The 13400-nt window shown below is 36.9% G+C and overlaps 3 protein-coding genes across 18 annotated transcripts; 2 read left to right on the forward strand and 1 right to left on the reverse strand.

The window, feature by feature from the left end:
• Positions 1–1450: 1450 nt before the first annotated feature.
• LOC129788817 (pescadillo homolog) lies at positions 1451–3679 on the forward strand. Its single transcript, XM_055825162.1, has 3 exons — positions 1451–1594; positions 1714–3285; positions 3349–3679. Exons 1-3 carry the CDS (start codon positions 1577–1579, stop codon positions 3595–3597), a joined length of 1839 nt encoding a protein of 612 aa, XP_055681137.1. The 5' UTR covers positions 1451–1576; the 3' UTR covers positions 3598–3679.
• On the reverse strand, positions 3598–13341 carry LOC129788818 (protein pelota). Its single transcript, XM_055825163.1, has 5 exons — positions 13228–13341; positions 13035–13131; positions 12144–12961; positions 4068–4174; positions 3598–4000 (listed from the first exon to the last, which is right to left on the reverse strand). Exons 1-5 carry the CDS (start codon positions 13266–13268, stop codon positions 3903–3905), a joined length of 1161 nt encoding a protein of 386 aa, XP_055681138.1. The 5' UTR covers positions 13269–13341; the 3' UTR covers positions 3598–3902.
• On the forward strand, positions 6369–10710 carry LOC129788819 (uncharacterized). Of its 16 annotated transcripts, none has more exons than XM_055825178.1 (3): positions 6369–6858; positions 7885–8410; positions 10437–10710. In XM_055825178.1, exons 2-3 carry the CDS (start codon positions 8136–8138, stop codon positions 10564–10566), a joined length of 405 nt encoding a protein of 134 aa, XP_055681153.1. In that variant the 5' UTR covers positions 6369–6858; positions 7885–8135; the 3' UTR covers positions 10567–10710. The 16 variants fall into 16 exon arrangements, with proteins under 16 accessions (XP_055681153.1, XP_055681155.1, XP_055681156.1 ...); XM_055825180.1 differs by having other exon boundaries at positions 6572–6865; positions 8072–8410; XM_055825181.1 differs by having other exon boundaries at positions 6572–6843; positions 8072–8410.
• Positions 13342–13400: the final 59 nt, after the last annotated feature.

Below are 13400 nucleotides of genomic sequence, written 5' to 3' on the forward strand. Positions count from 1 at the left end.
TAAGTTTCACATTCACACCATTTTGCGCGACGATGAAAGCAATAACTTGCGGCAAACTAATATAACGACAAATCATGTTATTTATAAGCATAAAATTTGGCATCCCATTTACCCCACATGGCTCAGCGGAATTCCACAAAAAAAAACTCGCATGAATGGGGAAATATGAGATAGTAGAGCCAGCCGTGTTCTTTTCAATTTCAGGAACTAATTATAATTTATTTTTCCTTTTTCATTCGCGATACGCAGCAAAAAAGGAACTTTCCTATTAAAGAAAATTTCCTCCCGCCCATTTTCCACCCCCAAAAACAATTTTTTTATGTTAAAAGACACACGGAAAAGGTAATTAATTAAAACCTCAAATTAATCCTAAATGATGGGTAATGAAAACACAAATAAACATATTAATGATGAGATGCAAAATTCCATAAATAAGTTGACCCAATTTCCGGGGAAAATAGCTTCCGTCTCTTCCGTGCATGATGATTGCAATGTGAGGAATTTTCCCACATTTTTCAGAAAGTTTAGGAAAAAAAATTAATTATTTCAACAAGAAAAAATATACAAAGAAGACTCTCAAACGTTAGAAATGCGGTTAAGCCTTAAAAAAGAAACGTCAAACGTAAGAAAAGTGTCAAACGTTCGAGAAAAAACGTTAAAATTAGAAAAAAAAATTTAATTTTTTAAGTACTTTTTGAATTTGACGCCATAATGTAGTTCAAAAAGCAACCACTGCTATTTGTTGGCACTGTTGGATAAGGAGAAAATGAGACAAATGTATTTCTCTGCTATCCGTCTCCCTCACACATTCAGTTTTTCTTAATTTTCTTGCGTTTTCCGCCGAATTTTCCGGGTAAAATGTGTTTTTTGTGACTAGGAAAACACTTTGGAATTTTTGGCATCAAAAATTCAGAAAGTTCGCGAAAATGCATTTCCAGGAAATGAGAGTCGTGTAAAATCCCCAACCGTCAAAATTTCCGCGGGCCCCAAATTCCACACAGAGAGACTCCCCGGGGGGTCCGGACTCCGGAGCACCCGTTAGTGCCTCAGAAGCCCCAAAAATGCGTTTTATGCCCAAAAATTGGCGGAAAAACAAGAAAAATCGCATTTTTGGAAAAACACGAAAAAAGTCCGTTAAAATTCAAGTTTGATTATTTGGGCCGGTCGTATGGCGGCGCTGATGGTTTGTGAAACACACAATTCTCTCGCTCGCACATCTGTGATACTATCTCCCTCACACATTCAGTTTTTTGCAATTTTCTCACGTTTTCCACCGAATTTTCCGGGAAAATTGTGTTTTCCAGACTTATGAGGCGGTTCCGCGTCGAATTCCGGTAAAAAAAGACAAAAGTCGTGAAAACTAATTCCGGGAATAAAAGTCGTGTAAGAAATGTAATAAAACTGAATGTATTAATTACTCCGATTTTTTACACCATGCTGCCCCGCCAAAATGTAGGCAATTTGACAGCGCGAGCGAGTTTCACGTGTTTTTGTTTTTCTTCCGCTCTCACCTGGATTTTTCACCAAAAAACGTGATTTTTAGCCCTTGTTTGCGAATAAATTGCAAAGAAACACAATGAGGAGACTCAAAAAGGTAAGATTTTATTGAAAAACAGAGAAATAATCAAATATTTTGCAAGTTTCATAAGAAAAATATTCATTGAGGTTATGTTGTTAATGTTTGTGTGACTCGTGGGGGCTCTTTTTTCGTAGTACGATACGGGTACGGCGACACACTATGTGACCCGGAAACAAGCACTGAATAAGCTACAACTCAGCCTCAATGACTTCCGGCGGTTGTGCATCATCAAGGGGATTTATCCGCGTGAACCCAAGAATCGCCGGAAGGCTCAAAAGGGAGCTTCAGACATCAAGATTCTTTACCATGCAAAGGACATTCGGTTCCTTCTGCACGAGCCAATTGTGTGGACACTGCGGAAGTACAAGATTTTCAATCGGCAAACGGGACGTGATCGTGCGCTGAAGGACTTCCGGAAGATGAAGAGGCGCCTCGATCGGTATCCGGAGCTGAAAATTGATCACATTGTCAAGGAGCGCTATCCAACATTTATTGATGCAGTGCGAGATTTGGATGATTGCCTGACGCTCCTCTTTCTCTTCAGCACATTCCCATCGTTGAAGTTTGTGCCGCGGAATCAGTCAAATCTCTGCCGACGCCTGACCATTGAGTTTATGCACGCTGTGATTGCTGACAAGGCCCTGCGGAAGGTGTTCATCTCCATCAAGGGATACTACTTTCAGGCCAATGTGAAGGGACAACTCGTAACGTGGATCATCCCGCATTACTACCCATTCAAGGAGCAACCCAAGGAGGAAGTTGACTTCAAGGTTATGTCAATTTTTGTGGAATTCTACACGATTATGTTGGGCTTTGTCAACTTCCGCCTCTACCACGGGCTGAATCTTCAGTACCCGCCGCAAATACCCTCAAGTGTCACGGAGATTTCCGAGGAGAGTAGCCGGAATGAGAATCAATTTGTCTCTGAGCGTATTGCAGCCCTCAATGTGGACATCCTGAAAATGTCCTCCTCAACCACGGAGGCGGCTGAAGAGGAAACTCTCGATATGGAGCTCCTCTCATCCACTTCCGCCCAATCGGAGAAGGTGGAACAGATGCGTGTGGAAGCGCTGGAGGAGAAGAAGCTCAAGACTCTCTTTGAGGGCTTGAAATTCTTCATAAATCGCGAAGTTCCGCGGGAACCTCTTGTCTTCATCATTCGCTGTTTTGGCGGTCAAGTCTCGTGGGACAAAGTTCTCTTCCCGGGGGCAACATTTGACGAAACAGACGAGAGTATAACGCATCATATTGCCGATAGACCCAACATGGGGAAGCAATTCATCTCTCGTGACTACATCCAGCCACAGTGGGTGTTTGACTGTGTCAATCGACGCACCCTCCTGCCGACAAATCTCTACTTCCTGGGCGTTGAACTACCCCCACATCTATCCCCTTTCACGGCGGAAAACACCGAGAACTCATACGTTCCCCCCGAGGAAGCAGCTCTCAATGAACCCGAAGCACCAGAAGTGGAGAAATCAAGCGATGAAGAGGATGAGAGTGACGACGAAGAGGAAGAAGAGTCCGAGGAGGAAAAACCCGCAGAGAAAGCTCCGGAAAAGAAGAAAAAGAAGAAGCAGGACAAGATAGAAAGTTCAACAGATGCTCAGCTGGAGAAGGCCTACTGGCAGGAACGCAAAGAAGCAGAGAAGGAAGATGCGGAGGAAAATCCCGCAAATGCAAAGGAGAAGAGAAAGGAAGAATTGGTGAGTTGAAAGAACCTCAAAAACTCAATGGGGGCTCTTCTAACAATTCACTCTTTTTTTCAGAAACAAAAAATGGCAGTAAAAACGGGAAAAGTTCACCAGGAAGACGCTGCACAGGTTAAGAAACAAGAAATTCAGGAGCAACATTTGCACGCACGCATGGTTAAGCCACGACACCGCAATCTCTTCCGCAAACTCCTCAAGGATAAGCTGCAGAAGAACAAAGAGCGACGCATCTTGGAAAATAAGCGTCGTCGCATTGATACGGAGAAACGTGACGAGCGTAAGAAGAAGCGCAAAATTGAGGATTGATTGTGTGTGTAAAAGTTGAAATTCTTTTATTTTATTTTATGTTTTATAGTCTACATATTATAAACATGAATTATATACACGATTATGCTCTTTCTCGTCGACCTGAGTGGTAAAAAAAACATAGGAAACAAAATAAATATAAAAAAAAAATGAGAAATGGATCTTCCGGGATCGCGATTCCTCTTAACAACATAATTTCGTTATTTTCTCTCTCTCTCTCTCTCTCTCTCTGTTGTAAAAAGAAATTGAGAAAGGTGTGTCACGCACTGCAGCTAAAAGGGCAAAAAGGAGGAGAAGGAGGTTCATCAATCTGATTCCATTTGGTCTTCCTCATCGCTATCATCCTCAAGTTCAGGCATTGCAAATCGCAGAATTGCCGCAATTCCCGTCAATTGGGCCAATTCTGCAAAAAAAAACAAATTTTTCAGTAAAAGAAATTAAACCATTTAGCGGGAGTGGGGGATACTAACGTTCTCCGGAGATGTGCATACTGGAGAAAATCTTAACTTCACCCCCGGACTCCCGGACGGCATCCACGAGGCGCACGTATTCCTTGCGCTGATTGAAGTCTTGGCATCTGCGGTGGAAAATAAAACAATTTTAGATTTTACAAATTATTCCTTCTTCCATGCTGAGCGCGAGTTTCTTGGTACATCAAGGCGCTGGGCAGAAGGGCTATATTTAGCACTTCATAAATAATTAAACATAGAGAAGCAGGAATTTTCTCAAACAAAACATCTTTCGTAGGTACTAATAGCCACAGAGTCCTCCCACAATTTTATTTATTTTTTTATTTGAAAAAAAAAAAGCTTTGAAAAAAGTTTTAATTTTTAAGATTCTTAGGAAAAACTTTTGGATAAAAAATAAACTAAATTTTATTTGTAGTTTCGTTTCTTAAAAACGAAAAGAAATTTTGGGAAAACCAATTTATTCATCTTAAATTCATCAAGAAAAAAAAAAACAAATAAAGCAAAATTAGTCATAGTTTTAGTCATAAAACGAAAGGAGTTTATTCAATGTGGTTTTTCCGACGTTTTTATCAATAATTTCTTTCCGGGTTCTTCGTCGGCAGTTGAAATTTCTTACCCAAAGAAACACAGAATCTTCCCAGAGCTTTCGGCCCCGCTCGGAGCCTTCTTCAGTGGCTAGCATAGCTTTCTATGCTAGCCACTGAAGAAGGCTCCGAGCGGGGCCGAAAGCTCTGGGAAGATTCTGTGTTTCTTTGGGTAAGAAATTTCAACTGCCGACGAAGAACCCGGAAAGAAATTATGGAGTTTATTCATTTTAATTCTCTCATGAAAATAGTCTATTAAATTCTATTTGAAGCTCAAAAAATACGCAAAAAGCTATAAAAAAAAGATTTTCCATATTTTATTTGGAGCAGCTGGGAAAATATGTAGGTATTTGCCAAAAATAAGAGATTAAACATTCACCTAAAATAAATCAATTTTAGCCAAGACACATTTTTTTTCCTATAAAGTTCGATATTTTCCAAAAGAGTTTTTTTTACCTTATGAAAAATTCTTTAAAACTCTTATCAAATTATAGAAAATGTTGGAGAAAGCGGAGCAAAAAAATCACTTAGGAGTTTATAAAAAGCTCAAAATCTCATATTTCTCAACTAGATAGGCTAGATAGAACAAAATGATCTGTTAAAGAGTTTTATGGCAAAAAATGTCCTATATTAAATATGATATTTTGAGTTTTTTTCCAAACCCTTGAGAGACTTTTTATTTCGCTTTTCCCTATTTATCGTCATTGTGGTTTAAAAAAAATCAAAAATTACTAAAAAAAAAAAAACAACAACTAACTTCTAGATAACGTTCTACAAAAAAAAAAACTTTTATAGCACCCTTTACATATAACTGAAAAATTTGACATTGTTCCTTGTGGCATGGTCAGTCTTCTAAACTTTAAAATGTAATCGTGTTTAGACTAAACTTGCCACAAGGTCAATCTCCAATTTTTCAGTTGCCAAGTGTGCTATAAAAAAAATTCTCTCAAAATAAATCAAAGACTTTTAAAAGCCTTTGTTAAAAATAAATCTGAAAAGTTCACAGATCACGGTTTCTTGGTGTAATTAATTCTATTAAAGATATTAAAGATGAAGTTTTCAAGTGGTCCTAGTACAAGTTTAAGCCATAAAATAATTTCTCTTAAAATTCAATAGCTTTCAAGAGTCCTATAATTCGTTGAAATACATTAAAAAACGTACCAAAGGAGACACAAAGAATTCTTGGAATCCCTCATTCTGTTAAGGATTAAATTAATCAAAAGTTTAAACGAATCCTGCCACACAAATTTTTTAGAATGTGTCCAAGGTGCTATAAAACCTATAAAACCCCTTTTCTTTGCCAAATTGCAAAAGAAACATTTTTCCACAGATTCTTGACCCAACTGTGTTTGTTTTATGTACCTGTTTTTCAGTTTTTTTATGCAAAGTAATTTTTCCCTATAAAAAAACTAATTACAGATAAGTATTTCTCAATGTTTTTCATTCCACGTCACAATATACCGGCAAATTAAAGCAAGATCAACAATAATAGTTTGTATTCGTGTGAAATAAAACATTTCCCTTTGCGTGATCATTTTCCTCGAATATATTGTGGGTTGAAAGACACAAAGCCCACAATGTTTGAACTGATAGTCTAGTCAAAAATTAGACCTAAATATTGTAATCTTTTGCAATTGATTTTCACCTAAAAAAAAATATTGATAAGAATTAACCCCAAATCACCGAAACGTTGCATCAGCTTTAAAGCCAGAGAGGTATTTGATAAAAAGAAAATTAAAAAAAAAAAGTGTGGCAGCAGCTGAAAAAAAGTGAAAGCCCCCCTTGTGCAGTTCCGCAAAAGATTACTTGCTTATATTCCATTTGAGAGAAGTCACAAAAGTCATTGGTGATGGTGTGAATTTTGTGTGTGCTCTATTCCGAAACCTTCCACCACACTCGTGGGGCCCCTGACCTGCAACTCTCGATCGCTTTTTGTCGCCACAAGTCTCTCTGCTTCTCCTCAGTCAGCACAGTTCAGTTCCTCACCAGAAATCGTGCCACAAGTCCACACAAGACTGCGGAGTTTCTCTCTCTCCCATTCTCTTGATATTTTTCTTCTTTTCCGTGTTTATTGCTACACAACAGACGCTTAAGAAATATATTTGCTTCTTTATATAAAATAACTTTGTAAAATGTAAAATAATTCTCAAGTGCGACACTTTTTATTTGCAAACGACATTCTTCATTAAGCTGTGTGCTATTATCTTGTGTGAAGTTGTTTAATTGTTTTCATTCAGTAAATAGGGGAGGACGGGGTAATTTGGCCACTTTGGCGGTTTTTGGGATATATCAAGCAAGTTTGGTAGTATGAAGAAAACCAAATAGCTCTATTTTGTAGGAAATTTTCCGGCCTACAACTTCCCCATATAACACTTTTCTCTATCTCGATGAGAAATGGGTGAATTTTCCATTTTCCTGGACCCTTAGCTTAGTGTCCAAATTACCCCGAGCACGGGTAATTTGGACACTTTGGTGCACAAATTATTAAACATGAAAATTTTTGGACAATAAAAAAATTTTATTTTTTCGATTATTTTTTTGGAAGATGGGATATTTATCTAAGATTCATTTCCAGTAATTTGCCAGATAAAAATATTTAACAGAGCCTCAAACTTTAACATTTTCTGAACCATAAACGGGCAAAGTCTAAAAAAGGCCATTTTTCAAATTATCGTAAATTTCTTTTTTTAGTTAAAATTTTTTATCTTTTTTTGCTTATAATCTGTAAGAAAACATTAAAAGGCACAACCACAATAAATATCTTAAATGTGCGTCGGAAAATGTGCCGGAAAAACTCAAGTGGCCAAATTACCCCACTCCAATTTTCCGGATAAAACCATTTCCACAGGAAAATCTGTTTGCGATATCGGAAAATGGATGTCTCTATCGTGTTTAAGATGGATCAATGACCCTTAATGGCTTAAAAGTTAATTTTTAACTGTTAAAAATTTTTCGAAAATGACGAATTTCCAAAATGCCAAAAGCACTTGAAAACGTGAAAAAATGATTTTTCTTAAACAAAAGAAAATCCAATGATCGGATTTTCCTCAAACTTGGTACGATTGATTATCTCTATGGGGAGTATAAACTGTGGAGAAATGGATTTTCTAGCATTTACCATACTTGAGATATTCCCATTAATGACTTTGCCAAAGTGGCCAAATTACCCCGTCTTCCCCTACCTCTTGGAGAGATACTTTGCCTCATTTACATCCATAATCCCCCCTCATAAGTGAAGAAATTCTCAAGCTACGCACGTTCTTTTAATGATCGCGACATACTAAAATCTCTAAAACTTTAAAAAACTTTAAGAAGAAAAAAATGTTTGAAGTTGTTTTGAATGGCTAATAAGGCCCCAAAAAGTCTGTGTTTAAGTGTTTTTCATTCACAACATTTGGTATAAGATCTCTGTGCCAGCAGTGCCAGCAAAGTGTTGAATTTGCAAGCAAAAGAAGAAGAAGAAAAAGATTATAAAGAAAGCATCATGTCCGAATCTCTTGTGGCCGATTACAAAATAGACCCCAATGGATTGCCAAATATTCTCAATGGTAGCCAAAAAAGTTGTAATCTGTGCAAAGCAATAAAACCCGCGGATTCCAGTAGAGGTGGTGGAATACTTTTGAATAGACGTGGCAAGAAATACGATAGTAGCGTAATCAGCACCACATTCAGCACCGATAAAGAAACCAAGAGCGCCCACAATCAACTTATAAAATTAACTCCCACACCACGCTACAAAATATCAACTCCAGCGAGCAGGTAGAGAAAACAATCCATTTCCATCTCTTCACATTATTTATCCAATTATAATAATAAAATTTCTATATAACTTTAAAAGAATATTTTTTAAGAGAAAAATATGTGTGTGGAAAAACCAGTTCATGCATAACAACGCAAAATGCTAAAAAATGAGAGAAGGGAATACAAAAAAAGAGCAATGTTGTGAAGAAAAAAAAAGTCAAGCACTTGAAGCAACAAAATTAAACATAAAAGATACCCACTGAATGATCATGAACTTGATTTTCTGCTCCACTTAAATGTTTTATACACACACACGTTAAAAAAAAAACTCTTCAAATTTCATTGAGAACCACCAAAAATGGTCCATTAATTCAAATTAATTACATTCAATGAGTTGATTTAGAAGTTCGTGCTCTTTTGGGGCTTGGGGCGATTCTTTGATATTCTGTGTAAAAGAATAGAAAGAAGTAAAAGATTTAATTGTTCTAAATAAATTAGTACTCATAGCTGAGACAACTGAGACACATTTTCTCGCTATAAAAGAAAAAAATCTTAATCATTTTCTTCTTTTAAGTTTTTTTACCTGAATATTGAGCTTAAAAGCCTTTCGGCTCAAGAATTTCCGGCGATCTCGCTCTAGAATAATTTTAAAATCTAATACTGTATACTTTTAGAACTTATAGCCAAGACACATTTAAGCGCTATAAAAAAAACTTCTGTACTTTAGTCTCATTGACTTGAATTTTGAGCTCAAAAGTTATTTCTCTATGACGAAAATTCCAATAATATCAACAAGATAATTTTTAGAACATTCTACTCATACAATTTAAAGTTTTAGATATAGCCAAGACACATTATGTGCTATAAAAATGAAAAATGTTGTCTTTTTTGTATTTGTAAGATAAGGAAATACATTTCCTTTATTTTTTAGGCTTAATTTTTTTTCCAGAGATAAAAAAATAATGTATTTTCTGAAATTATTTTTGAATGATCTCATTATAGTTTCTGCTAATCAAAAAAAAAAAAACAGTTTAGAAAAAAAAACTTTCAGTCCTTTGACAATTTTAACAATTTTACTAACATAATTTTGAGAATAATTTTATTTGAAGATCGAGAAATAATTAAATTTTATTCTTTCTCTTAAATTTAATAATTAACAGTTTTTATTGTATAACTAAACAAGAGCCCCAAAAAATATTCTAAAGGTGCAAAAAAGATTTTTTTTGTTATAAAAGAATTAAGACTTATTGCTTTTATTTTGTCTTGATTGATTGAAAATTAAAGACATGATTTTCCCTTGAAAATTGTTTTAAGGAAATTCTATTTTGAATTAAAGAATTCTTTGTTCTACAACAAAAGTCTTAAAATACTTTTGTTGACCTGATGCGCCTGATGAATCACATTTTAGTCTTCGAAACGTCAATATAATTTGACATAAAGAAGAATAAGAAGATTTTTTTAAAAGTTTTTTTTAGAAAACTTAAATGAAAATTTAAGTAAAAGAGGAACAATTTTCTATTAGCCTTCATATTGATCTTCTTACTATAAAAAATGAGTAAATGAGTTTATTCATTTTAAGCATTTATTCATGAAACCTAAAGAAAAAATCTCAGTGGCAGAAAACACTTAAAAGATCCCAATTAAACTTTCTTTTCCATTTTAGATAATTTGGGAAATTTTAAAACAAGAGTCTTGCTACAATTTTCCATTAATTTTCCTTTAGATGCCTTTAATATTCTAAATGAAATGTAATGAAATAAGAAGAAGAAATATATTTCGAAAAAGCCTTCTGATTGGCTAATCAATTCAGACAAAGCTTTCTCATTGGCTACCTCAACTTCTCTACGTCACAGCCTACTGGAGCTTAGGTGCAAAGTTATTTTAAACAAAGTCCACCGAGATTACGAACTTTTTCTCCGACCAATCACACGTCAAAACAACACACAATGCATTAGAATATGATTATTTCTATACCTTATTTTGCTTTATTCAAATTCCATCCACACAATTGATTTATTTTTCTCTCTTTTTGTTTTTTTTGTAGACACAACCACATGACCCTGACTTACTCAACACTTGGAGACAATCGTCTCAACTACCGCCGAAAGTATGATCCCGAAATTTTTGGGCGCAATCAACTCGATAGATTAATCTTGCCACCGCTCCAACTGTGACGGCCTCTGCACGAAGGGGGCTATTTTAGACTTTAAAAGCCATTTTGTGTGTTAAATGCTACGGCGTCAATTATAGAGAAATAAATTTAAGTGTTTTTTTTTACCATCACTCTGAGAGTGCAATAAAATCATTTTACAGAGAAAGCCAATTGCATGGTTCCTCCTCTTGTTCTGTCTCTCTTTCTAAAGTATGATGAGTCTGCATTTTTTAGGAGTTTTAAGCATTTTAGCTGTGTTTCTTTCAGACACAGCTTTTGTGTACCGAGCAAAATCGAAAGTCGTCAGATCGGGCTCAAACTTGGGATGAGCACGAATTAGGGTCCCTACATTCCAAAAAACGTATGCGCCAAAAATAAGTTTTTTCTGGCCGGCCGTCCGTCCGGATTATAAACTTAAATTGCGAGAGAACGGTAATAGATAGAGACTTGCGGTAAACGGCAAAGTTTAAATATCGACCTGAAGAAATCCGATTATGAGGTCAAATCCACCCCCCACCCCCCCCGTCCGCCATTTTGAATAACCTCAAAATTTTGTTTTGCTATATCTCAGCCGCTATTATAGCTAAAAATCTGAAATTTTTATATGTTGTAGGGGCCATCAAGAGCTTTCCAACGATACCCCATTTTCAAAAATCGGTCAAGCCGTTTAGTCAATATGGCCGCCACAATTTTTTATCGAAAATCGACCATAACTCGAAATCGGCTTGACCGATTTCGATCAACCCAGGCTCAAATGAAAGCTCTCAATACACCCTACAACTCTCTAGAACATACGAAGTTTCAAAAGTGACCGCTAGGGGGCCAAAAATCGAAAACAAAATTTTCGATTAGTTTTCGATGAAAATCTCGAAAACGGCGACATAATTTTTTTTTTCATTTTTTGATATGTTATAGCTGACCATATTATCTAGCTCCATACCAAAAATGAAGAAAATCTATGGATCCGTTCTCGAGATAGCCTTTCAAAGTTGGCATGTCATATCTCGGGTTCTACAAGTCCGATCTTGATCAACTCAAGCGCAAATGAAAGGTTTCGAGAAACCCTACAAATGTCTAGAACATTGCAACTTCGAGAAATGACCGCAAGAGGCGCTACAGTCAAAAACAAAGTTTTCGAAAATTTCGAACTCGAATTTTTCGAAAATGGCGACATAAATTTTTTTCATTTTTCGATATGTTATAGCTGACTTCAAGACCTTTCAAACAAAAAAAAATTTATGAAAATCTATGGATCCGTTCTCGAGATATGGCCTTCTAAAGATTTCTTAGGGTATGACTTTTCAACTTTTTCCGACTTTGCGCGTATTTAAATTAATTCGCGTTCTAGTTTGCTCTCACAAAATTGGTACACTGAAAGAAACACAGCTCCCGTAAGCTTGGTCAGCTTACCAGTACATTTTAAGAGCTCCTTTTAAGCTTGGAAAATTTTGTGGAAGATTGTAGGTAAAAATTCAAAAAAAAAAACTCAGAACAATTGGCCATTGATTCCCAGCCAGATGAATAAATCTCTATTATTGGGTGTTTCTGAGAAAATTCCTGAATCTTCTTCAACAAAAAAATGTAATTTTTAGCACTCACCTGAAGAGGTTGTCAGAGATGAGGAGAGTTTGCACGCATTCAGCCTCAATGGCACGTGTGACGTGCTTCTTGCCGTAGAATGCCTTTGCGGGTTCACATTGTAGCGTTGTGTAGAACTGCTCGAGAATTTTCACCTCACCCGCAGCCTTTGTATCACTCATCTTGGCTGCCACGGCGGGATCCTGGAGGACTTCCTTGAGGGAATGTTTAAAGCCAGACGACGCGTGAACAAGGACAAATTTCCCCCTGTTGTCCAGCAGGGCTTTATTGTCTGTCTTGACGGCTTGTTGGATCATATACTCGAAGAATTGATCTTTCACAAAGCCCGGGGAAGCCAGAAGGACGCACTTGACCACGTCAAAGTTAACATGACGCAGTATACTCTGCATTACGGCATCGTAGAACTTTGCGAGCCCCTTCTCGTGTTGCTGGACATTCCCTTTGCGCTTCCGCGGAATAGACACCTCAATCTTACTGCGAACGAGTGTCATGCTGGACGTGATGAGGCAAACATGGGCCAGACCATCCTGCATAATCACAGCTGCCACGTCGGCGCTCTGTGTAACATCACAAGCCATATCAATGCGTTCTAGTGAGATTGTATCCCACTCTTGCTTTGTCAGGGTGAATTTACGATTGAGAGCTAGATCCAGCGTGTGGTAGGCTCCCATTTTCACGTAGGGATTCTCCTCAACATTGCGCCCCTTTAGACGCAAAACACACGCCTGTGTGTCAAAATCAATATTCTCCACGGCAATTGTGAGCGTTGTCCGGACGCGATTGCTACTTGAGGAACCCGTGGCAGTCTCATTTTGTACCTGAAAAGCATTTTTTCACGTTAATTCCCTGGAACTTCCATCTCATCCCATCTCAAAGAGAAATCAAACTTACCTTCCGGATTGTTGTACATTTTACATTATCCCCTTCGGAGATTAAATTGTAAGCATGCCACATATCTTCGGGATCTTCGGGAATCAAAACAATTGACCTGCGGAAGCAAAAAGGGGGGCATCAAAATTCACATCTTTCACAGAATCCGTGAGACATAACCTCAAAAAACAGCGTTATGATTTTCTCTACTCACCCACTCCCTCCTTTATCAACAATTCTACTAACTAACTTCATTTTGGGACTTTTTTATTCTTCCGGGAACCTTTGTTAACAAACAACCATGTTATTTAGGGATTTTTCCATGTAAAAACACTCGTGGAAAAATTTGCGTGACGCACAGCTGGACAGACATAACCTCAACTTTGT

Source organism: Lutzomyia longipalpis, chromosome 2, assembly GCF_024334085.1.
Source record: "Lutzomyia longipalpis isolate SR_M1_2022 chromosome 2, ASM2433408v1".
In the NCBI taxonomy this organism is placed as follows: Eukaryota; Metazoa; Arthropoda; class Insecta; order Diptera; family Psychodidae; genus Lutzomyia; species Lutzomyia longipalpis.